This window comes from Dendropsophus ebraccatus, chromosome 1 (genome assembly GCF_027789765.1).
Source record: "Dendropsophus ebraccatus isolate aDenEbr1 chromosome 1, aDenEbr1.pat, whole genome shotgun sequence".
Lineage (NCBI taxonomy): Eukaryota > Metazoa > Chordata > Amphibia > Anura > Hylidae > Dendropsophus > Dendropsophus ebraccatus.
Window position 1 is genome coordinate 102,642,088 of NC_091454.1, and position 26,260 is coordinate 102,668,347.

General features: G+C 40.9%; 1 protein-coding gene across 3 annotated transcripts in view; it reads right to left on the bottom strand.

Moving 5' to 3' along the window:
* Nucleotides 1-26,260, bottom strand: part of LOC138796557 (kinesin-like protein klp-3) — a 56,606-nt gene that overhangs the window by 25,260 nt on the left and 5,086 nt on the right. For 2 of the 3 annotated variants that reach the window (XM_069976165.1, XM_069976172.1), the window contains exons 3-10: nucleotides 18,829-19,094; nucleotides 16,196-16,336; nucleotides 16,046-16,108; nucleotides 13,255-13,377; nucleotides 11,329-11,442; nucleotides 11,093-11,256; nucleotides 6,482-7,124; nucleotides 3,585-3,727 (exon numbers count right to left, since the gene is read on the bottom strand). In XM_069976165.1, coding sequence (XP_069832266.1) covers nucleotides 3,585-3,727; nucleotides 6,482-7,124; nucleotides 11,093-11,256; nucleotides 11,329-11,442; nucleotides 13,255-13,377; nucleotides 16,046-16,108; nucleotides 16,196-16,336; nucleotides 18,829-19,047 — 1,610 coding nt within the window. In that variant the 5' untranslated portion in view covers nucleotides 19,048-19,094. Of the gene's footprint in view, nucleotides 1-3,584; nucleotides 3,728-6,481; nucleotides 7,125-11,092; nucleotides 11,257-11,328; nucleotides 11,443-13,254; nucleotides 13,378-16,045; nucleotides 16,109-16,195; nucleotides 16,337-18,828; nucleotides 19,103-26,260 lie in introns of those variants that run through there. The other variant, XM_069976167.1, reaches the window with a different exon arrangement.

A 26,260-nucleotide genomic window follows, 5' to 3' on the forward strand; every position in this document is an offset into this window, starting at 1 on the left:
CTGTAAACCATCTAACAGTTCTACAGAGTCAGTTAGACATAACAGGAGACAAAGTGCATCATGGGAAAGACCAAACCAGGAAGTGAAGAATAAATGAAGACACCAACTGGTGCACCAGAGTTGTCCTTTAAACAGTTTTAGAGCAGAAAGAAGAGACAGACAAGTTTTGTATATGTATATATTGAATGTGCAGCATTTAAGCCTGTGGAGCATCTAAAGAACCACACAAAGAGTAAGGGGGGGGGGTGACAATATCACTTTAAGCCCCTTTTAAGTGGGCAGATTATTGCTTATGAGCGCTCCTAGAAACGCTCATTCAGCCATTAGCCCTGTAAAAGTGCCAGATAACAGTCGATGAGCGATCTCGTGTGACAGTAAAATACATTGTTACTGGCCACACGTTTGTGCAGCCATTAACAATGCATGCTAGTTGCCGCACAAACGCTTCAGTGATCATTCGTGTGACCTGGTCATGCGATTTATCATGCTTTGCTTGCTTTTATTGGACTTCTGGTGCCTTGGATCTACTTTTGGTTCCCTTAATCTTCCCCAATACTATACAAGTATTCTCATCTTTTTTTTCCAAAGATGTGCCCAAAGTGATGCCCCACAACCCACATCCTGTCAAAATGAACTTTTATTATTGATCCTCCTTTGCTCTTCTGAGTACACCCTCAATACCAGATTGTTGGGAGTCTGACCCCTGCATCTTCAGCTATCAGCTGTTTTAGCGGCACCAAATCTTCAAATGGTTAAATGTCAGATCCTCACTAATATAATACTGATGGCCAACCCATTAGATAGACCATCAATTTACAGAACACCTTCTTCTCTTCCCTTCCTTACTGACAACATTATTTCTGCCCTACAGTTTGCAGCGCATGGGTTTTGTTGTTCCCCTATATGAAATGAGACTGTGGAGCTGAATTCAGCTTATTATGCACTAAAAATGAATTTCTAGGCATAAAGGGCTAGTTTAGCCCTAAACACATCTGTCTCTTACATGACATAATAAAGAATCATTGTTCATGTAGCTAGAGGACTTTTGGGGGGAGATTTATCAAAGGGTGTAAAATAGACTGGTGTAAACTGCCCACAGCAACCAATCACAGTTCAGCTTTCCTTTCACCAGAGCTGGAAGCTGAGCTGTGATTGGTTACTGTGGGCAGTTTGCACCAGTTTAAATTTTACACCCTTTGATAAATCTCCCCCTTGGAGTTTCTTTTTTAAAGTCAAGGCAGTCAGAATTGGGTCAACATGGGTAACAGGCAGAGGCTCGGAGCAGGCAGAGTATGTTAATACTAGTAACGGGAAATGTCAGGGCAGGCTACAAACAAAAAGAATGGTCAGGAAGTTAGCTGGGTCAAAACCAAGAAAGGCTTCTATAAATTAACCCTATTGCTCAGGTACAGACCACATCATGAGTCCTTTTAAATAGAGTACAGTGTCATTGCAGGAGGAAGGTAATCAACAGCGTGAACCGGCCCTTTAATTAGGCAATGGCTAGCATGTACTTGCTCTAAGAGTGCCGTGGACATGGACGATGGCAAGAAGGCAGCCACATGGAAGACTTGGTGGGCAACTGTGATTGCTGTGTGGAGGAGGGGTATGAAAGTGATTCTCAGAGGCCTCCGCGGTGGGTAAATGGGAGAGTGACACTACTCTGTACTACAGTACAAATGTTCTAGTTCAAGACAAGCAAAGCTTTCTTCAAATATCAGAAAGGGTTAAACAAAGTGATTTGTTTCTGCTTAAACAAGCAATAACCGCATTCACTAACGTACTTTCTGACATTTGTTTCAGCATGTAATAAATATTGGGGTAACTACCATTGACCTTCAATAAAAATGACTTCAGCTGTGAAGTGTAATTTAGTTTTATTCTAAATGTTTAATTAATGCCAATCTATAAACCAAATAGTCGTGCATTAGAATGGTAAAGATTTTGTTTTTATTCTGTTCTGTATGTAGTCATATCAATGAATAACAATAGCAGCATAAGGAGCTTGTGATACCTCACAAAACACACTACTGGGAATAAATTAACAGATGGCGTTATTGGCAACAGCAGCAATAATGAATCCTATAATAGTTGTCTATTGTAAAGGACCTAGATTGTTACTGAGTGTCTAAAATTATGTATTTGAGCTGCAGTGCAAGGATCTAGTCTTGCATTCAGGAGTAATCCCATTTAAACATTCCTGGCATATCCAAAGGAGGTGCCATAAATGTATGATAGATTCAGGCCCCACTTCTGGGTCCTGCACCTACCTCTAGATCAAGAGCCCCCGACCCCCCTCCTCTGGCCTGTTTGAGGGCATCAGCAAGACAAAAATATCTGAGCTGTGTGTTTTTGTGATTTTTATTCATGGACAATATGGTGGTACTATTCCTTCATAATGCAGCGGTAATAGTCATGATGTGGCAGAATTATTAGTAATATTGGTCTTGATTTACTGAGTTACAGTATAATGACAATATTTACTCCTTGTACAGTGGTGTTATGTAGTAGCTCTAAGACATTCGCACATGGCATTTCTTTTTCTAAATCTGTTGGGAAAATGCTATTGAGGATGCATGTAGTTTCTTCTTTTTATTTTATTTATAAAAAGAAAAGCTACATCTAGGTACCTTATAATTTGGAAAAATGATAAATGCAGAGCACACAGAGAACCCCCCCCCCGCACCCCACCCCCCCTTACGCCCCCTCCCCGCCCCACTGGCGCAGGAGGCGCAGATGGGCCCGATGCAAATGAAATATTTCAAATCCATTTGTGAATATTTTTATACCGATCAGGCCCATCTGAGCCTAAAAAAGGCATTTTTACTCTTTAATAAATGTCCCCCATAGTATTTTGGTCAGTATTTTTAACAAAATCTAAGCACAAAAAAGGTGCCATGACTTCCATTATAGTTTCCTTTACTTATTTTCCACTTTACTTTCTAGTTCCACTCCTCTGTGTGTGAACACATGCTTTTTTAAGCTTAGGGCTATGTTCATACAATGTCTTTTTTAGGCAAAATAATGACCATTGTTGAATAATGACTGCTGTAAAAAAAAATGTCATGATCATTATTGACAGTCGTTTTTGTAAAATAATGGCCGTAATTTTAGAAAGAATTACCAATATTTTGCATAAAAAGATGTTGTGTGAGCATAGCCAATGGATGTCCACGGGAGGGAAAACACTACAAACTAGGGGGAAAAAACATAGCATGTGTCAAGAAAGCCGAATACATAATCCCTCTGTAAGGAATTGTAACTGGTTACTAGTTACACATAGAGATGAGCGAACCGGGTTCAGGTTCGTGTCCATCCAAACCCAATCGTTCGGCATTTGATTAGCGGGGGCTGCTGAAGTTGTATAAAGCTCTAAGGTTGTCTGGAAAACATGGATACAGCCAATGACTATATCCATGTTTTCCACATAGCCTTAGGGCTTTATCCAACTTAAGCAGCCACCGCTAATCAAGTGCCGAAAGTTCGGGTTCAGATGGACTCTGGCATGCTCGAGGTTCGCTCATCTCTAGTTAAACAGCATATCTATTTATATATAATATATAACCTGCAATAATGATTGTCACCTGATATTGACGCCTGGTTTTTGTTCAGTACCCATCATGGTATAGGTCTTTCCTGACCCTGTTTGACCATAAGCCAGGATGCAAACATTGTATCCATCCACACAGGACCTGATAATAGGTAAAGTGCCTTCAAAAACGTCCTCCTACAAAATGTATTAGGAGATAAAATATGAGTGTATAATTTATCATAATTATAACCAGAAGATACCATATATAAACCAAGAATTTGCCAACAATGTGCACCTTGTGCACCACTAGATATGCCTTCGGCGGAATTTACATTTTTATAAAATAAAATAAAATTTATGCACAGCCCAGACAGCACAACATGAGGTCAGCAACTGATCACTGGGTGCCAACTTAAAGCGAATGTACCATCAGGGATCCCGATGCCGCAGTCCTTATTTTGAAGACGCTGGTCTATTCCTGGGCATTGGCCCCGCCTGAAGCACTGGAGGCGGGCCTGCTGCCCCCTAGTGTGACAAAACCCTCCCCTTTGTGACGCAGCTTCATTGATTCTAATGGAGTGGAGGAGGTTTCGCCACACTGGGAGCGGGCAGGCCTACCTCCAGTGCTTTAGGCCAGGCCAGTGTCTGGGAATAGGACAGCAGTGCCGGTCTATTCATGTTAACAACTTGAGGAGCTGAGCGCATTGACTTTAAAGGATTTTTCTGTTATTTTATGTTTTAATTTATGCTGCCAGAATAGGAAAACATGCACTTTTCTAATATGCATGCACTTTTAATTCTGTTCCTATACTTTTTACATGTTTAAATTTTTATTAAAGACTTTTTTTTTCAAATACACAAAAATAGCAACAAGCAATCTTATATGACATTATAAGAGCAGACAAATATAAGAAGCATATTGTAGCTTGACTATGTATGTGTCAATGCATATAGAAAATTTGGGAATATATTTAAGAAAAGCTCTGACAAAAATGTCTGCAGTCTAAAATAATTCATTTAATAAAAGAAACCTAGAGAAAGGGAGTGAAAACAAAGGGACTGGAGGGAGGGGGAGGAAAGGAGTAATGGGACAGAAAAAGGATAGGTACTGGCTTATATGCCGGCTGCCTTTGATCTCCATTCCGCTCCCTGAGGCTCCACGCTCCCCCACAACAATGGAATATCTGTAGGTTTGCCTGACGTGCATCCTACCAAATAGTCTAAAATTGTTGTTATTTGAATGGCATTCTCAATTTGATTTTCAGCCACTGCTTCACTGTCAGTTGGTGAGTCCTGCAAGGACCCCATTATATTAGGATCAGAATATAGACTGAGCCATAAAAGACCTTTTATGAAGAAGGTGTATGACCCCAAGAAGAGGTGGGGGCAAGGAAGACGTTGGGGGTGGGGGATGGGTATTGGTGAAATAACCGACATACCCTTTGTTAGAATAAACATACAGGGTATCTTTTCCATCATCATTCAGTCCTACTAATTTACTATTGTCTGTTGATGCGACAAATTTAAGTTATAACTATTGGCTAAATACCAGTGGTCAAATGTCTGATTAAACTAGTCTTTGGAATAATAACTACATAAAATGGATCCATGAACGTTACCATTCTGTTGTACACAGGTCAACTGCACTGGTATAAGAAAGGTATATAAGCTGAATTTTAAACACCTTGTATATTAGAAACTATTATAATTCCTATTCTAATAACATAAAAAAAACCTGGGCTAGATTGTGTCTTATCATGGGTGCTTCCTGTCTGCAAGGGGTATTGCTGATTAAAGTTTCTGATTTGTGCTATTTGATGAGGAGTTGCCTCATGAAAGTGTCCCAGTCACTTAAATATAATTATTGTATGTGTCAAAAGGAGTCCTGTGGGCGGTCCAAGTCCGTGATAACAACAATCTCTATGTACACTCATACAAGGAAGGCTTCCAGAACGAACAATGGTTTTAAGGAATATTCTACTAGTTCTAAAGGTACACTAATTCTCCTTGTTGGCTACTTTGCATATCCTTTCTACTCATTCTAATGATTCTTTTTCCACAAAAGTATTTATTATTCTGCTTGACTCCTGCTCTATAGTATGCTACCTGCAAATTGGACTACTTTTTTTTGACAGGTTTCTTTTAAAGGAGAAGTCTGGCAAAAATACTTTTATTAAAGTATTGCATTGCCCCAAAAGTTATACAGATGACCAATATACACTTATTACAGGAAGTGCTTATAAAGTGCTTTTTTCCCTGCCCTTCCTACTGCATGAAGGCTTCACTTCCTGGATAAAATGGTGATGTCACGACCCGAATCCCAGAGCTGTGCGGGCTGTGGCTGCTGGAGAGGATGATGGCAGGGGAACACTGAGGGACACAGGGCACTGGAGGGACACTGAGCATCCCTCTGCCATCATCCTCTCCAGCAGCCACAGTCCGCACAGCTCTGGGATTCGGGTCGTGACATTACCATTTTATCCAGGAAGTGAAGCCTTGATGCAGTAGTAAGTGCAGGGGAAAAAGCACTTTATAAGCATTTCCCGTAATAAGTGTATATTGGTGATTTGTATAAATTTTAGGGGGCAATACAATACTTTAATAAGTTTTTTTGCCGTACTTCTCCTTTAAGGGAGAATGTTCTGGATTGACTGGGGGCTCAGTGGCTGTTCCTGGAAACGTATAGTAGGTTATAGAGACTGGGTGCACTGTATCTGGCACTTAAAGGATGCTTTCACACATACAGGATCCACAGCAGATTTGATTGCGCATATTTGAAGCTGCAGATTTGCTTTGAAACTTCAAATCTGCGCCATCTAATCTGCTGCAGATTTGCTGTGGATCCTGTACGTGTGAACGCACCCTTAAAGACTATCTTGTAGCATAAGCATAGACAGCTTGACTGGGCTGACAAGAGAAAAGAAGCAAAGAAGCAAGAATACATTGTACCTGAGTACACTGTGGCAGAAACACCTGATCATATCTAAACCGCTTCTTGGTACCATTGCAGTTCACTACAAGGTCTTCGTTCGACAAGAATTCTAAGTGTTCCCCCTTTCTGTCATCTAGTCTGCATCGGCAAAACACCCGGATATTTCCTCTTAGTTCTTGAAGCTGGTTATAGAGTAACTTCCTCTCCATGGACTCCCGTTGGTAGAGAGAACGTAACTCTTCTATTTCTTTGGTGGAGCTGCGCATGTTCAGCACCATGCTCTGTAGATGCCCCATGCTCAGGCCAATCTCTGACAGACCACCTGTTGCAAGGACTCTTAACTTGTCATTACTGATGCTGAGCTCGTGAGCTTCTCTTAACATTTTTATCAGTAAGTCTTTTTTCAAAGGTGAGTAACTGTGCAATTTATCAGTGATCCGTGTATTTTTTCTTTGGATTTCAGACATTTCCTGTAGATATTTTTCCTGTTCACGTTGTAATTCTGACACTTTCTTATATAAACTCTCAGATTGTTGAATGAGATTATACTTTTCTTCTTCTAAGTGTTTGCATTTCAAGCGCAACGTTTCTAGTTCACCTTCCTTTTTCTGCAAGTTTTTGCTCAAGTCTTCTATTTTTTTATCCTTTTTAGAAATTTCACTGTGAACAAATAAAAATGATGAGAAACTTGCTAGTTGAACTTATATTATCGTTGCATTCCATCATAAACACTTTCAAGGCTGAAATTTATTCTGTTTAGAGATGAGCGAACCGGGTTCGGGTTCGAGTTCACCTGAACCCGAACGATCGACATTTGATTAGCGGGGGCTGCTGAACTTGGATAAAGCTCTAAGGTTGTCTGGAAAATATGGATACAGCCAATGACTATACCCATGTTTTCCACATAGCCTTAGGGCTTTATTCAAGGTCAGCAGCCACCGCTGATCAAATGCTGATCGTTCGGGTTCGGATGGATTCGAACCCGAACCCGGTTCGCTCATTTCTAATTCTGTTATTTTTTTCCCCACTTTTTTAACACTTTTATTTTTCTATAAACAAAGCTATAATATGACTTATTTTGCAGGACCAATATTTTGAATTGGCACCTTTCATTTTACAATAAAAAATTAATTAAATAAAAATATTTGTGGCATATTAACCCTTTGATGACCAGGCAAATTTTCATTTTTGTACTTTATTTTTTCCTCCTTGTGTTTAAAAGGCCATAGCGTTCGCATTTTTTTCACCCACAGACCCACATGAGCCCTTATTTGCAAAAATATGCTGCAAAACCAGAAAAAAATTATTTGCGCAGTGAAATAAAAAAAAAAAAGGAGCAATTAATTACATTCCTAATACTTTTATTTTTTTGGTGTATAAGGGCTATCATGGCACTAATTTCTTGCACTATTATCTGCTCTTTCTATTGGTATGTTGTTTGCATATACATGATCACTTTTTCCTTACAATTTTTCCAGATTTGATGTGACCAAAAATCTGAATATTTGCGCTTTGGCATTTTTTCGTGCTTACAGAGTTTACCATGCAAGATCAGGAATGTAATAGTTTTTATAGTTTATGGGATTGGGGGACTTCTATAATCACTGCACTGATCTCTCATAAAGATCAATGCAGTACATATGTAGTGCATTGATCTGTGAGAGCAGTGCTTGTTTACTATAGGTTCCTGGAGCCCACGGTAATCGAGTGCAGAGCTGGGATTAGCGTGATTGCGGCTCGTGATTGCATTTTGGAGGACAATCTGCCCACTAAACCACCACAAATGGGATTTTAATAGTATTTTGACAGCTGCATTTAAATGGCTAATTAGCTGGGTGCATTGATTGGTCCTTGCCTGCTAATAGCCACAGTCCCTGGCTGCAGCCAGGAGTGTTATGATTCAAAATGGCATGACCCCTCTCTAAATCCTGCTAGCAAAGAATTGGGATTGTCAGCGAGTTAAAAAAAAAACAAAAAAAAAAACTTGTGTGTGTGTTCTTCAGTGCAATAAGATTAACATAATATCTGCATTCTGTGGCTCAGTGCGATTATAGCACTATTATAGCCATGACATTTGTGCCATAATCTGTAGTTTTTATTGGTGCTAATTTTAGATTAATATGATTTTTGATCATGTTTTATTCATTTTTTGGGGGGATGTGATGTGACCAAAAATCTAAAAGTCTGGTATTTGTTGTGTTACAGTTCAGCTTGCAGGATCAATAGTAAATTTTAATAGTTTGGATTTGTCCAAATGCGATGATACCAAGTAGTTAGTTTTTTTGTTTTTTAAGATATGTACACTTTTTTCATTTACAAAATTGGAAAAGGTACGTGATTTAAATTTTTATTTGAGGAGGGACATTTTTAAACTTTAGAAGTTTTCTTTTTTTGTTCCTCTTCACGCTTTTTAAGCCCCCATTGGAGATTTTATAGGCAATCATTTGATTGCTTATACAGCTCAATTCAGTGGTATTACACTGCATTGATCTGTAAAATCTGTACTCTATTAGTAACATGGGAGTTATCATGGGAGCCAGGGAAGGCCTTCAGAAGGCCCCTGGCTGCCATATTAAGTAATCAAAACCCTGACAGGGTGGGCACCTGTCAGGCAACCACCTAAAGAGGGTCAAATAACTGGCATCAACACGATGGCTGGTATCAGTTATTAGCAGCAGTTGACACGTAACAGATAACAGCCGACATCCTCTGTATATAGAGCGGCCTTAGCATGTGAGCCCACTCCATACTTCTCTTCCCTTATCTGGCATGTTATTTTATGTGGGACAGTCGGGAAAAGGTTAAAGGGTGTGCTCATTTAATTATATATTTTTTTTATCTGTAATGCTACGTTTACACGGAGCGATAATTCGCCCAATCAATCGTTTAACTATTTTGAAGCAACAATTTGGTTTTTATAATTATCAGCGTTTAGACGAATAAATCGTTCGAAAAATCGTTTGAAAATTCGTAAGAAAAATCGTTATTGCGATCATTTTTAAGATCGCTTAAGCCCATCTTTTACATAGGGTAAATCGGTGAAAGACTGTTTACACTAAGCGATCTGCAAATTTTCAGCGAACGACGATTTAAGAACATGTTAAAAGATCAAAATGAAAAATTTCTCGCTCGTCATTTGATCGTTTGCTGTGTTTACACAGAATGATTATCGCTCAGATGCGATCGTTTATGCGAAAATTTGAACGATAATCTTTCCATGTAAACGCAGCATAAAATAGTTTCATTAGCAAGTCAAACCATTTTATTCTTTCATTAATTGCATACCCTGTGTATATTGGGGACTGCCATCTTTGAAGAGCAGTAGGATCACCTGAACCCTGTCCTACATATAGTAATGCTGTATACATGAGGTCACTAAAAGGAGAAGTGGTGACTCTTGCTACAGTTAGGGTCGTATTACATTGTCAGATCACCAGTATAAACTACTGCTGCATATTAAACATAATACACGGCTTGACTATCATGCAGACATTGTTAGTGATGTCTGTGCAGCCCTTGTCTTTTAGTGTAAAATAATAAAGTTTATACATACCTGTCCAAGGTCCCAGGTGCTTCTGGCTGCTCCCCGGTGTCTTCCTGGCTTCTGCCCGCAGCTGCCGCAAGAACTGCAGGGCCAGTCTCTGAAGTGACAGGCCACTCAGCCAATCACAGCCCATCTTGGCCAGCGATTGGCTATACAGCCTGTCACTTCAGAGACTGGCTCTAAAGTTCCAGTGGCGGCAGAAGCATAGAAAACATGGACAGGTATATATAAACTTTATTCTTTCCTTTACACATTCATCAGCCGTCGGTCGTGCATTTCTATTGCACATTATCTGCTATGACAGCGATAATCTGCTAAAATAGTCTGACACAGCAGTGTCCTCTGTATTCAGACTCCCACTGTATGAAGCGATGGCTGCTGGTCTACATGGCATAAAGAATAGAGATGAGCAAACCTCGAGCATGCTCGAGTCTATTTGAACCCGAGCATTCGGCATAGCGGGGGCTGCTGAAGTTGGATAAAGCTCTTAAGCTGTCTGGAAAACATTAATACATGGATATGTTTTCCACATAGCCTAAGGGCTTTATCCAAGTTCAGCAGCCCCTGCTATGCCGAATGCTCGGGTTCGGATGGACTCGGGCATGCTCGAGGTTCGCTCATCTCTAATAAAGAACAATGGTTCGCCTATACTGATTTAAAATGACAAAAAGAAAAGAAATACTAGAAGACAAAATGAAATGACAGAAAGAAAAGAAATACTAAAAGAGCAGACTAGGTGGCATACAGAATAATGGGTTATGTATGCTGCAGAAAGTCTTCTATATTTGTAAATAACATTGCAGGACAATACATTTCACAAAAAGATGTCACAGAAATTATCATTTAAGGCAACATGTCTTATGAACATGGAACATCATTATATGATAGTGTCTGTGATTTTGATACATTTTGTATATTTCATGCCAATTTCAAAACTCCTAAATCCTACAGCACTACTGATAAACCAGTATGCCAGGACATTCTACCTACAAGAGCATGCATAACCACAGTATGTTGGCTTTTAACATCTAGCTGTACAGGGCACATGCAGAATTTTCAGCTCTGGGTCTAAAATCGCACCTACCGTTGAAGAGCTATTGGTTCAAAATTTTGCTGTCCATTTATATTACTTTGAAGACTGTCCCCAAACATAGCAAAGAACATTGAAATCACTTCATCCGGATCATAATTACATAGCCGAAGAGCAGCCAGGATTTCCTTATAGTCTGTGATGGCAGGTAGGGCTTCCTGAAATAATAGTACAAGAAAAGTATGAATTGTGTTGCAATAGGTAATTTCCATAATGTAATTGTGATTTACCTTTACTTGCTGCACACGGTGAAGAATAAAGTCCAGATTCATTTCCCAAAGCAGTGGTAAAATAAGCCATGCATCAGAGTCATTGTCATAGTATTTGCAGACATTTATTCTTTCCTTGGAAGAAAACAGTTCACAAATATTATTTATTTTTAATGTGCTCTAATGTGCTATTTTTCAAATCTTGGGATGGTATAGTTTTTACACCGTTTGCCATGTGGTAAAACTGACATGTTATCTATATTCCTTAAAGCAACTCTGTACCCACAATCTGTCCCCCCCCAAACCACTTGTAACCTTCGGATAGCTGCTTTTAATCCAAGATCTGTCCTGGGGTCCGTTCGGCAGGGGATGCAGTTATTGTCCTAAAAACAACTTTTAATCCGGCAGCGATGTGTCTAACGGCCGGGGCTTACATATGTATATGCATTAGGCTGGCACATTTACTGCTGTTTGAGCTTTGCACAGGTTTCTTAACAATCCAGCCCATGTTCATTATGCACACAGGTGGGAAATAGGAAGCAATCTGCCTAGAGCATTCCTAATGATGAGGAGGATGGGGAGGACAGAGAGGGTGTGCCAGCCTAATGCATATACTAATGTAAGCCCCGGCCGTTAGACACAGCGATGCCGGATTAAAAGTTGTTTTTATGACAATAACTGCATCCCCTGCCGAACGGACCCCAGGACAGATCTTGGATTAAAAGCAGCTATCTGAAGGTACAAGTGGTTTGGGGGGGTCAGATTGTGGTTACAGAGTCGCTTTAAAGTGTCACTGTCGTTTACATTTTCTAAATTTTAAAATATTAGATCAATTGATTCTAAACCTTTTTCCCATATATTTTATTTATTTATTACCATTGTTTCAACCTGAAAATCCTCTTTATACAGCTTGCCAACAGGGGGCGCAATTTTTAGTTTTCGCCTCCACTATTCCAAATGTGAAAATCTCGACTGATTTAAAATGAAAAAAAAAAAATAGTTGAGATTTCTTTACTCTCTCCATCCTGCACGTTCTTGTGTAAGGCTGTCATTTTACTGATAGCCTACACCAGCTTGCTTTCATCTACAAGTCGGTGAACTGTGCAGGCCTGCACGTTCACAAACTGTAAGCAAAGGACCAGTTTTGACTAGCCTTTGCCTGACAGCCGCATGGGATTTGGAGCTAGCCCCGCATGACTTGCCTGGGACCTGTGTCTGTGAATGTAAAGTATTTTTTTATAGGGCTTTTTTTTAACTGTCTGTGGGGTCACCTAGCTTTCTCAAGCTTTTGAATGGCCACTCCACCCCATTCAGAAGCCTGGGAAAGCTGGGTAACCGTTCAGCAGCTCGGTAAGGCTTAGTGACCATTCAGCAGTTTGGGAAACCTATGTGACCATTCAGGAGCCCGGGAAAGCTGAGTGACCGTTCAGGAGCCCAAGAAAGATGAGTGATCATTAAGGAGCCCAGGAAAGCTGGGTGACCATTCAGGAGCCCGGGATAGCTGTCAGTCACGCTGTATAGCCGACCTCTCTGCTTAGAAACAGCATTTGCACAGAAGGGACAGCTCTAGAGCCTGGTTGAGAGCAGAATGAGTGAGGAGGGGATGTAGGAAACGTCATCAGGGGGCTGGCTTAAGTAACATTATAAAGGTGCCAAATTTGAATGCAAAAAAGGATAGGGGGGGGGGGCTCAAATTTTGCTCAAAACAAGGCTTGCATAAAAATGTTCAACTTTTGTGTGCCAGAAAACTGGTGTACAGCCTTAGTAAATTCCCTTAGTTGTTGTTTTCCTTTAGCCATGCCATTATGTAGCTGCTTATATTTACCATGTATTGTGAAATTTCATGTTATCATCATAATAATGTAAATATAGTTATAACAGATACCCTATTACACAAAAAGGCCACACCTTTTTGGCTCTTGATGACAGCCAATCACAAGGAAATACCTCAAATATGTATGTCATGACTGTTCCTTTCCCAGGTATGTAGACAGAATTTGTGCGATCGTTTTCCAAATAGCTTGGATTGCCATCCTGCTCCTGTCTGATGTCATCCGGTACACTGCTCGACTAGAAAAAGCAGGTCAGGCATAGAAGTTTATCATCTGGTTTACTCAACATGGGAAGCATAATATATCTGTAAACCTTTTTTTATGGCTTCTTGTAATGAACTATTGTCATGTTACATAACATGCTTTAAAGGTGACATAAAAGCACAGTCCAATCTGAAGGCAGCAAGTTATAGAGCTGGAGGAGCTGAGCAGATTGGTATATAGTGTGGGGAAAAATGCTCATATACTTATGATTTATTTATGTAAATCTTAGCTTATTCTGGGCTCAGTAGTCCAGTGGGTGGTCCTACTCAGTGATCTATTAGCACATTTAGCATACCTGACTTAATTCCCTATCCTGTACTTTATCATCCAGAGGGCATTACAATGGCCAAAGGGCAGTGGAAACTAGAAATGGTGATTACCTGCAGTAGAATTGCTCTGAGATAGTAGTTCATATTTATGGATAATACATAGATAAAAATATATAGAAGGGATAAATAACATCTCTTGCATCAGAGAAGTGCTCTAAGTGGTGCATGTGAAGGAAGGTAGGTTATCAATGCAAATTTGCCAGAAGCAGAAAAAAACCAATATCCCGCACCAAGCTTGACAGTGTAGGTCTCATTATTAGGCTATTTTCACACACGGTACGGACAATGGCCGTTGTTGAAATAAAAATCACATTGAAATCAATGCAGAATGTCCGGAAGTAATTGACAAGTCCATAATTTCCACAGCTGCAGCAAACAATGGCCGTTGTTCAACGGCTGATGTTTGCATTGACTTCAATGCAACATATTTCTCTATGACAAGAATGGCTGTTGTTTTTATTGAAATCAAGCCGACCTTGTTAGATTACATTGATAATATAGTATAAAGTAGGATTCTGTCAAGTTTTTTCTGCAGTTACTGTAAGATAGTTTTTTGGAATCATGTTTATTTTTGCCACGTTTTTTGATGTGCAAGTCTTTGAGCACTTCAATTCAGTAGACAGTAACATCCAGTTCAGAAAAGGAGATGCATTAAAATGGGAAAGTAGTGTTACCATAACTTAAATTTTTTTTTTTTGATATGTCATAGAGACGTCAAAAGTTTTGATCAATTGTGCTGAAACCCCCAACGACTGCTAGAATGAGCAAGGAGAAACACTCAGCTAAGCGCTTCACTTCCTGTAGGAGATAGATTCTAGAGATTGTCTATAGAACCTGTCTAAAGCAGCAAGGAGAGGGACAGGGAGAGAAGAGCTCAACTGATTGCTTCTCTCCGCCTGTCCTAGCGATTGGTGGAAGTTTTGGTTCCCACACCCCAATTGATCAGAAACTTTTAACATGCCATTATGACATTTGAGTTTACTATGTGGTATGTTTTTGTTGTTTTACTACTAAACCACTAAATAAGTATTCCGCCTCAGGCGGCAGATTCTGCGGCCTTGCAGGGGGCGGCAAGATCTTCACCGCTGTCATTATAGTTAATTTTAACTTAGCTAAAATGACAGCAGCAGTTGCAGCCCCACCACACATCTTGCCGCCCTCGCTTCCCGACATCCCCACGTACCGCCGGGTTCCCTGTCAGAAGTCACCTGGCAGCCTTGTCCCTGGTTGGCTACGCGCTACGCAGCTCTGGTCACCAGGGAGCTGGAGTGTTGCCATGCGCTGTGGTAAGTTCCCGTGGGGTGCGGACTGGGGGGGGGGGGGGTTTGGTTGCGGTGCGGGGGTGGGTTTGCGGTGCGGCACGGGGGGGGGGGGTGGCAAGTTTCTTCCCTGCTGACTATTAGAGTTCACTCGCCTGCTCAGCTCCCTGTTTAGTTACTCTGATCTCTGTATTCTGGACCTTCTGCATCTGACCTCGACTATTCTCCTGTTTGCTGTTTTTGTACTTCACCGCCTGACTGTTGCTGACCTGGTTTGTCTGACACCTCTTATTGTGTTTTGTTTGTTTGTCCGTGCTTTGTGTGTTGCACCTATTCAGTGTAGAGACCGATTCCGTGGTTGTCCGGGCCATTTAGGGCCGTCCGTGGCAAGTAGGCAGGGTCAGTGGGTGGGGTCAGCAGTGTCTTGTAAGACTGCCTTTGCCATACTGACCATAACTACCCTGGAGCTTACAACATGGTGTGTAATTGGAGTGGCTGAAATCGTTTATGAATTGTATATTCAGTGATAAACATCTTCAAAGGTTCATAGTGCATGTATAGTGGATGCAGTCCGCAAGGACGCCAAACACCTGAAAGCAGCGTGATAGCTGTTTCGCACGTGCTTCCTCAGACACAGTGGGCTTCAGCTTTTTATTGGTCCTGTTTTGGGGTACATACAGCTTTTTGTTTTGCAGTGTATTACACTGTTACAGCAACTGAGGGGCCTATGCACATTCACTAGGCCCCATCACAGCTGCCAACTTAGTGTGGGGGGTGGTGACCTTGATGAATTAGTTGCTACTGACTGCGACAAATTGAATGACTGGGATCTGAGTTAGCTCCAATACTGTGGCAAATGGGGGTTGAATGACTGGGATCTGAGTTAACTACAATGCTCAGCTCTGTTCTCCCTGGCATGACTTTTGACATTATGTTTACACCCAAGGGAAGGGGGTTAACACAATTGAAAACTGCACCATTTTGCTGTGGATCCATAGAAACATAGCACAGTTAGCATTAATAGTATGTAAATGTAGCAAAATAAAAAGAATACCTCATCATGAGTATCTAGGAACCTTCCTTGGCTGTAAAGTTCTGGTGGGAAAGGAACAATTCCCTATAAAAAATAAAATATTAAACATTATAAGAGAATATAACTGGGAGAATTCTCCAAAATTGTAAATGTATAGCTCTTCATGCTCACCTTTTCATCATCAAAATACATTCTGATGCCATTCTGAGTAAAACATGTATAGAGAGCTCCACTCTGGTGCTGGAAGCTTTCAAACGTCACAGAGACATCTTCTGTTTCCAGAGTAATCTGGCTCCCAGTCTGGAGATTTGTCTGTGCCAGGAGACGGATATTTTTAGAACCATTCACAGGTATAATGTAAATTACACTTACTCCTTAAAAGAACCTAGAATATTATAGCTATATGGATTATATTTTACAATAGTCATGAACACATTTTCATAATACTGCCTGTATATTTCACAGCTTTGTGAAAAGAGGACTGGACACTGATATAAGCCACATTAATATGCTGAAATAATAACAAAATATAATATAAAGAAAAAAAGTTGTTTTCAGACAGTACTCCATGTCCCCTTTTTACACTGTGCAGTGTTTCAGCTTTATGAGGCTGTCCCAAGCAGTAGTGCATTAAACTCACCGGCCACTTTATTAGGTACACCTGTCCAACTGCACGTTACCACTTAATTTCTAATCAGTCAATCACATGGCGGCAACTCAGTGCATTTAGGCATGTAGACATGGTCAAGACAATCTCCTGCAGTTCAAACCGAGCATCAGTATGGGGAAGAAAGGTGATTTGAGTGCCTTTGAATGTGGCATGGTTGTTGGTGCCAGAAGGGCTGGTCTGAGTATTTCAGAAACTGCTGATCTACTGGGATTTTCACACACAACCATCTCTAGGGTTTACAGAGAATGGTCCTAAAAAGAAAAAACATCCAGTGAGCGGCAGTTCTGTGGGCGGAAATGCCTTGTTGATGCCAGAGGTCAGAGGAGAATGGGCAGACTGGTTCGAGCTGATAGAAAGGCAACAGTGACTCAAATAGCCAACCGTTACAACCAAGGTAGGCAGAAGAGCATCTCTGAACGCACAGTACGTCCAACTTTGAGGCAGATGGGCTACAGCAGCAGAAGACCACACCGGGTGCCACTCCTTTCAGCTAAGAACAGGAAACTGAGGCTACAATTTGCACAAGCTCATCGAAATTGGACAGTAGAAGATTGGAAAAACGTTGCCTGGTCTGATGAGTCTTGATTTCTGCTTGACCATGACAATGAGTTCACTGTACTCAAATGGCCTCCACAGTCACCAGATCTGAATTCAATAGAGCATCTTTGGGATGTGGTGGAACGGGAGATTCGCATCATGGATGTGCAGCCGACAAATCTGCGGCAACTGTGTAATGCCATCATGTAAATATGGACCAAAATCTCTGAGGAATGCTTCCAGCACCTTGTTGTATCTTTGCCACGAAGAATTGAGGCAGTTCTGAAGGCAAAAGGGGGTCCAACCCGTTACTAGCATGGTGTACCTAATAAAGTGGCCGGTGAGTGTACAAGTGCTTTGTTTTCTTTGCACTCTAACAGACTGCAGGCTTAAAGGGAATGTATCACATGTATTTCACAGCCCGATCACTAATGTAAATTATCGAGCCTATTACATGGCTTGATAATCGTGCTGTATATAGCCCCAGTGTTGTTCTCGCTTGTGCCCACTCCCAGCAGCCAATACTGGAACTACAGAGCCGGTCTCTGAAGTGACAGGCCACTCAGCCAATCACCGGCCTAGATGGGGCAGCGCTGTGGGCAGCGATTGGCTGAGCGGCCTGCCACTTTAAAGACCAGTGTAGAAGCTTCAACAGCTGCGGTGGCAAGCGGGCAGTAGCGAGAACAACACTGGGGAGCGTGGACAGGTATGTGTAAAGTTCACCATTGACCTGATTCGGCAGATTATTGCTCCATTTAATAGGGCCCTTGTTTTTCATGTATAGAGCCAGATATTTAAAAAATACAAAACTTTTTTTTATATTTCTTGTATTATTTTAATTTTGTACATTATTATAGCGGATGCCATTACTGTTTTTAACAGTATTAAGCGACATGCTTATGGCAAGCCTTATGGACATAGATACATTTAACATCTGCAGACCATATTCTTTGAATGGGATAGAACAGGAAGTCTCAGCTTAAGGCCCTATTACACAGAACGATTATCGGCCACATTCGGCCAATAGTCGCCCCATGTAATGGAAGGCAACGATCAGCCATCATGAACGATGTGGGCTGATTGTTGCTGTTGTTTGTCTTTCAACATGTTGAAAGACAAATGACTATGATAGCAGTGATTTGCTGCTGTCGTTACGTGGAATAGGAGCGTCGGCAGTAGACCGCCACTATCCTCAATGGGCTGCCCGAATGATCTAGCGATCACCCGGGCAGCCCCCCCACAGCTCCCTGTGGCCCCCCCTTCACTTAAGCGCTATTACACACAGTGGCAGCGAGAGGGGGAACGAGGAGCGAATGAGTGCTGACAGCGCTTGTTTGCTCTTTTATGTTGCCCAGTGTAATAGGGGCTTAAGTTTTAAGCCTAGAGGCCAACATACAAAATTATAGGATTATTAAAAAAAAAATCTTAAATATATTTAATATAAGAACTTAATTTAAACAATAGATCTGTTTTTGATGATACATTTCCTTCAAGTCTGGTAAGGCATGCACCCATATATTTTCATAACTTTTTTATGCTCCTGCCCCCTCCTTTCTTTTTAGTAATTATAATAAAAGTCTAAAAGACAAAAACATACCTTTTCATTCCCTTGATGTCTGTGGGTAATTTGCACCATCTGCTCAATGTCATCTGCTATTTCTTCATCCTCTGGGTTTGACTGTGCCATTTTCTGTCTAATGGATGTATTATCAGGCAGAGTGGATGCTGAACCATTCTGAATCACAGTTGCTCTTTCCTCATTATCTCCTGCATTTTCCTTGTTTGCTGAATGGGTTTTAGAAGCTCCAGTGCCCATTATGGATTTACTTTTCAAAGTTCTATTTGGCTCAGCTAGACTGAATTCTGAAAATACATTTGTCTTAACAAAAATATATTGTAATATTGGAATAATCTAATAACAATGTTAATTACTGATTTATGAAAATACTGAATATAAATCTATATTAGTGTGTAGCAACTGAAATATATAACTTAATGAAGCAAAAGATTTTCCTGGGTTAAAAAGTAGTCTTATACGCAGGAAAATACTGCATATTGTATTTTAAAATATACGCCATCAATGACCATGCAATGCCATTGAGGGGTCCTGAGGGTTACCAGATAATCAACGTGCCACCTATGGAAGCCTTTGAGCCCCCCCCCCCCCAAAAAAAAAAAAAAAAAGAATTTGCCGTGTTTGTAACAACTTATACCATAAATGCCATTAAAAAGCAATCCCTAATAGACTATGCCAGAATTGCTGGTTTTGGTCACCTTATCTAAAAAAAATAAAATAAATAAAATATTATTGAAATGTCGCATGTACCACATGAATGGTACCAGTTAAAATTACAACTTGTCTTGCAAAACAGTTAGCCATAACAGGACTCCATCAGCCATGGATTAAAAAAGTTAAGGCCATCAGAATATGGCAACACAACAGCTTTTTTAATAGTTTTTATTGTGAAAAGGTAGTAAAACATAAAAAACACTATATAAATTTGGAATTGCTATAATTATACTAACCTGCAGAATTAAGATAACATGTCATCTATATCATACAGTTTATGCCAGGGGAAAAAAATGCAGTCGCACAATCTGATGCACATTAGACCAGCAGTGAAGCAAAATCTGGACTACAAATGGCGCTCCTGCCTTAAGGGTGCTAAATGTAAATTATATTTGAAAAAAATTTCATTTTTGCTGCACAATGTCAAAAACTTTCCTCAAATGTCTGTGGGATCTAAATACACCTCTTGATGAATTCCCTAAGAAGTATAATGTCCAAAACTAACTTCATCTGGAGATCTAAGAGGCCCCGTATAGCCTTTGATACCTTATGTATGTCATCAATCAAGGGTGGCGCCCAATTACCTAATATACGTCTGTATAACCTAGCTGCCATGTGCAGACATATCAGAGACTGGCTCCATCAAACCTCCTATTTCTGTAACTACACCTTAGAATCCTCCCTGGTCCGTCCCTGGTCCCTACCTGCTCTCTTACATTCTACAATCTCTGAGCTACCTCCTCTCCTGAAACAAAACATCCTCCTCCGAGACACTATAGCATCCTGGAAATATATATGTAAATTATACAATCTGCCTTTCCGCTTATCTAAGTTCTTCCCTTTGTGGTCTTCCCCTTCTTTTCCACAAGGATCCATCACCTCTGACTTCTCCATATGGAAACATAAACAGATCCACCATCTCGGCCATTTATTAGACCTAGAAAACGGAACATTTCTGTCTTGGCCTGAGACCCAGGTAAAGTACGACCTGCCCTCAGACCAACTTAGAAATTATACCCGAATACGAAAATTCATTCTGAATCGCGTTTCCTCTATTGCATCCGCCGAAAAACCTGGACAATTCCATAGCCTTAGTATTTCCCTACCTGCACCCTTACCCCTATCACAACTCTACCATCTCCTCTGCTCGGTTTCCATTAATAAGTGTTCTCCTCCTTTTCTGAAGAAATGGTCGTCTGTCCTGGCCTCAGAAAATTTAGAAAATAAACTGCTTAAAGGGATTCATTCAGTCCGTACAGCAACTCCCAGTGTAAAGCTAAGGGAACTTCATTTCCGAATCCTCCATAAAGCGATATACGCCTTTGACCGTTCCTTTACCTACTCTCTGGAACATTATCTCAAAAAATGTCCTAAATGTGATGAGCCGCGGGCGGACCTCTTCCATTGTTTATGGCTTTGTAACTCAGTACAATCCTATTGGCTCCTAGTAAACTCCTTTATACATGACGTGTGGTCGATTACAGTTCCTTTAGATCCCATAACTTATATATTCCATGGTGACACTGGACCTGTGGCTGATCCCATGTCGCACCATCCTATCCCCCCCGCGGTACATCTCACCCTATTACTAGCCCTTCAATGTTTATTAAACCATTGGCTACAGCCTAGCCTACCGACTATTTCGGAATTGACCTCTATTCTAAAGGAAACCTTGCACTGGGAGATGCTGGACACTGTACGCGATAAGGAGGCTTTTACAGCTTCCTTCTTTAGGAAATGGAAACTATTCCTTATTCATGGCTTCTCGCAGGCAGAAAGACGTCCTATCATGTCTCACTTTACCTCAACCACCTGGTACTATAAGATGTCGGCTGCCGGCACCCTACATCCATTCTTGTAAGCTTTGCTTTGTATTTGTACACTATATTCTTGTGATAAATGGCAATATATATCTACTATCTACATTCTATGTATAAGTGGAGTAAGATTTAGTTATTGTTGTCTGCCTTGTTTTATTAGTTATGTATATTCGTGAATTTATACTCCTACTGATACTTTTCTTCTGTACCAATGCTATATTATGTGAAACTCAATAAAATGTTTGAACTATAATGTCCAAAATGGGGTACTCTTAAACCAAGGTACCACTGTGTGTGTGTGTGTGTAGTCCAGACCACAAACCTTCAATGTAGATATGCACAATAATCCACGGCACTTTGATCAGGTGAAAAACTCCAAATTTATTCAAAGAAAGTGAATTACATAACACAGCAAGACACGACATTTCGGCGGTATGCCTGCCATTTTCAAGTGCCTATATACATATATATTTGTATACCATGTGTTATTGTCATACAGATATATATCCAGGAAATAGAGTTCTCTCTTTTGCTAAATCTTTCTCAATGGCATAAAGTGTAATTTTCACAGGGGTATATCATTTTTTTGCATTAATAAATAGCCCACCCATAGCTTTTCATCTTTACAATATCAAGGCTGAGTGACCTCCATTATATTGACTACTATACAAGATGCTAGGAAAGCTGGGTGACCCAATTATACTAACTACTATAAAAGATGCTTGGAAAGCTGGGTGACCGCAATTATACTGACTACTATACAAGATGGTAGTAAAGCTGGGTGACCTCCATTATACTGACTGCTATACTATATGCTGGGTAATCTAAGTGACCTCCATTATACTGACTATTATACGACATGCTGGGAAATGTGGGTGACCTCCATTATACTGACTACCATACAAGATGCTGGGAAAGCTGGGTGACCTCCATTATACTGACTACTATACAAAATGCTGGGCAAGCTGGGTGACCTCCATTATACAAGATGCTGAGAAGCTGGGTGACCTCCATTATACTGACTACTATACAAGATACTGGGAAAGCTGAGTGACCTACAACTGGTAGTGATATAGTTAGTCCTTCCTGCTGTACAGCCTCTCTCTCCTCCTCAGGCTAATCTTATACCTGCGGTCTGAGCTGGAAGGCAGGGCTTGTCAGGATGGGGATGGGGCTTACCAGGACATATCCCCAGGGCATTAATTTGCCGGTACAAAACTGGAAACTGGGAGGGAAAGGGAGGCTACGGCAACACTTCATGGGTGTCCAGTGGCCCTGCATGCCGTGGTGGGGGCCCTTGAGGCACTGTGGGCCCTAACACTTGCCCGAGTAAGCCAGGTGCTGATGCCGGCCCTGACTCTATGGCACTGTCTGACAGCAGCTTCCCACCCGAGGTCATCCGCTCCTTTGATTGCTACACATGCCCCCCTCCAGTGGCCCCCCAAAGCTCACCCATAGCCCCGCAGCACTCCACTGAATAACCCCCGACCTCCTGCCTCAACTCTGCTGTCACTACATCTGCGACTCTGCTAGGTCACTGCCGCCTCAACTGTGCTACATCACTATCTTACTACCTCAAGTCTACTACGTCACTGCCGCCTCATCACTGCTACGTCACTACCTTACTATCTCAACACTGCTACCTCAGTTATCCATTGAAAGGAATTAAGTATTTTTACCCTCGTAATTTTTTTTCTGTCATTTTTAGAGCCAAAATTTATTCACTAAGTTGTTCCATGTATCCAGTTTCATCTTCTGGATTGTAATTCCAGCTTCTCCTCGCCTTTATAGGTATAAAAATTAACCAGAACATCTCCCATTGACTTTAAGGGGATTCGAGTCAGAATGAAACCTGGAACCGAACTCGAACATTTTACTGTTTGATCATCACTAGTTATAGAGTCTTTCCCTTCACAGCATGATGTATAAATATCATGCCGGGAGCGTGAAAAGTGTTTGAATGCTCGCAGCACTGTAATTGAACAACTTAGGGTTTATATTGAATTTTACAATTGTTGATGATTGTGGTTTAAGGTCACAACCTATAAGGTACACAATTCTAAAGAATTACCCAGATATAGATTGGGGTCATGGTTTAGCTAAAACCACAAAGGGGAGGGAATTTCTTAACCTCCTGCAGGATAATTTTCTGGGCCAGTTTGTGGAGGAGCCAACTAGAAGTGATGCCTTGTTGGATCTGGTGATTTCTAACAACGCTGAGCTGGTTGGGGATGTCACTGTCCATGAACACCTGGGTAATAGTGACCACAATATAGTGACTTTTAGCTTAAAGTGTAGAAAAGAAAAACATGTTGGGAGGGCAAAAAAGTTTAATTTTAAAAGGGTCAATTTTCCTGGGTTAAGGGCTGAACTTCAGGGCATAGACTGGGAGCGTCTGCTGTCACATACTGATGCAGCTAATAAATGGGAAATCTTCAAATTCACATTAAATAACTGTACTGCCAAATATATTCCTATAGGTAACAAATATAAATGGTTAAAATCAAATCCCACATGGCTTACAACCAAGGTTAGAAGGGCTATAAATGAGAAAAAAGGGGCATTCAAAAAAATACAAATCAGAGGGGTCAGCTGTAGCCTTTAAACATTACAAAGAAGTTAACAAAGCCTGTAAAAATGTAATAAAAGCAGCAAAAATTCACAATGAAAGGCAGGTAGCTATAGATAGCAAAAGAAACCCCCAAAAATTCTTCAAATATATTAATGCAAAAAAACCAAGGTCAGAGCATTTAGGAGCCCTAAATAATGGTGACAGGGAGTTAATAACTGGGGATCAGGAGAAAGCTGAGTTACTTAATGGCTTCTTCAGTTCTGTATATACAAAAGAAAAGGATGGAGCTGCGGTGGGCGGGGCCAGTGCTGAGGTGGGTGGGGCCAGTGCTGCTAACACATGTAATGTACTGAACTGGTTTACTATAGATATGGTCCATGAAAAATTAAATTAACTTAATGTAACCAAAGCTCCAGTGCCTGATGGATTGCACCCCAGAGTTCTTAGGGAACTCAGCTCTGTAATTTCTCTACCCTTGTATGAAATATTAAGTAATTCTTTGCTTACTGGTATTGTGCTGAGGGACTGGCGTAAGGCAAATGTAGTGCTATTCTTCAAAAAGGGCTCTTGAACTTCCCCAGGTAACTATAGACCCGTAAGCTTAACGTCCATTGTTGGGACACTATTTGAGGGGCTTATAAGGGACTACATCCAGGAATATGTAGTCGGTAATAGTATTATAAGTGATAACCAGCATGGTTTTACTAAGGATAGAAGCTGTCAAACCAACCTAATATGTTTCTATGAAGAGGTGAGTAGAAGCCTGGATAGGGGGGTGCCTGTGGATATAGTGTACCTGGATTTTGCAAAAGCGTTTGACACAGTTCCTCATGGGCGTCTGATGGGAAGTTAAAGTCTATCGGTTTGGAAAGTTTAATGTGTAACTGGATTGAAAACTGGCTTAATAATCGTACCCAGAGAGTGGTGGTCAATGATTCCTACTCCGAATGGTCCCCGGTAATAAGTGGTGTACCCCAAGAGTCAGTACTGGGCCCCCTTCTTTTTAACTTGTTTATTAATGATATTGAGAATGGAATTAACAGCAATGTTTCTATCTTTGTAGATGACACCAAGCTTTGTAGTACAGTACAGTCTATGGAGGATGTGCAGATGTTATAGGATGACTTAGACACACTGAGTGTTTGGGCGTCCACTTGGCAAATGAGGTTCAATGTGGATAAATGTAAAGTTATGCACCTGGGTACTAATAACCCACATGCATCATATGTCCTGGGGGGAGTTACTCTGGGAGAGTCACTGATAGAGAAGGATCTGGGTGTACTTGTAGATAATAGACTACAGAACAGTACACAATGTCAGTCAGCTGCTTCTAAGGCCAGTAGGATATTGTCATGCATTAAAACAGGCATGGACTCTCGGGACAGGAATATAATATTACCGCTTTATAAAGCTTTGGTGCGGCCCCATCTGGAGTATGCCGTCCAGTTTTGGAACCCGATTCATAAAAAGGATGTTCTAGAGCAGGAGAGGGTACAAAGACGGGCAACTAAACTAATAAGGGGAATAGAGCATCTTAGTTACGAGGAGAGATTAAAAGAATTACATTTGTTTAGTCTGGAGAAGAAACGTTTAAGGGGAGATTGGATTAATTTATTTAAATATATAAATGGCCCTACAAGAAATATCGGGAAAAGATGTTTTAGGTAAAACCCCCTCAAAGGACAAGGGGGCACTGCCTCCGCCTGGAGAAAAAAAAAAAGTTAATTCTCCGGAGGCTACAAGCCTTCTTCACCATGAGAACTGTGAATCTGTGGATCCACAGGATCTGGTCACAACAAAAACAGTTGAGTGCTTCAAAACAGGGCTAGACAAGTTCTTAGACTAAAATAACTTTAATGCATATGTATAGAACCTATCACCCCTCCCCCTTCCCTGTATCCATCCCCTCCTTGGTTAAACTTGACGGACATGTGTCTTTTTTCAACTGTATTGACTATGTAACTATGTATATGTAAATAAGTTAGTAAAAATTTGCATTGACAAACATAAAATAACAGTTGTGTATATTTTGTCATAATTCCTCATTGTGTCATTCCTCCTGACTAATTGTAAATAGGTAACTGGGTGCTACCACCCCTTCTCAAAGAGGTGTCCCCCCCTCAGAACTGATTGGACAGTGTCAGGAAGTGTGGGTGCATGCACCAGACTGGTAACACCTAGTTGTTGATTTATTCAAACATTTCTAGGAGGAATAGGAGAATGGGGGGGTTTGATGTCACAACCCCACTCCCAGAGCTGTGCGGGCTGTGGCTGCTGGAGAGGATGGTGGCAGGGGGACACTGAGGGACACAGGGCACTGGAGGGACACTAAGCATCCCCCTACCAT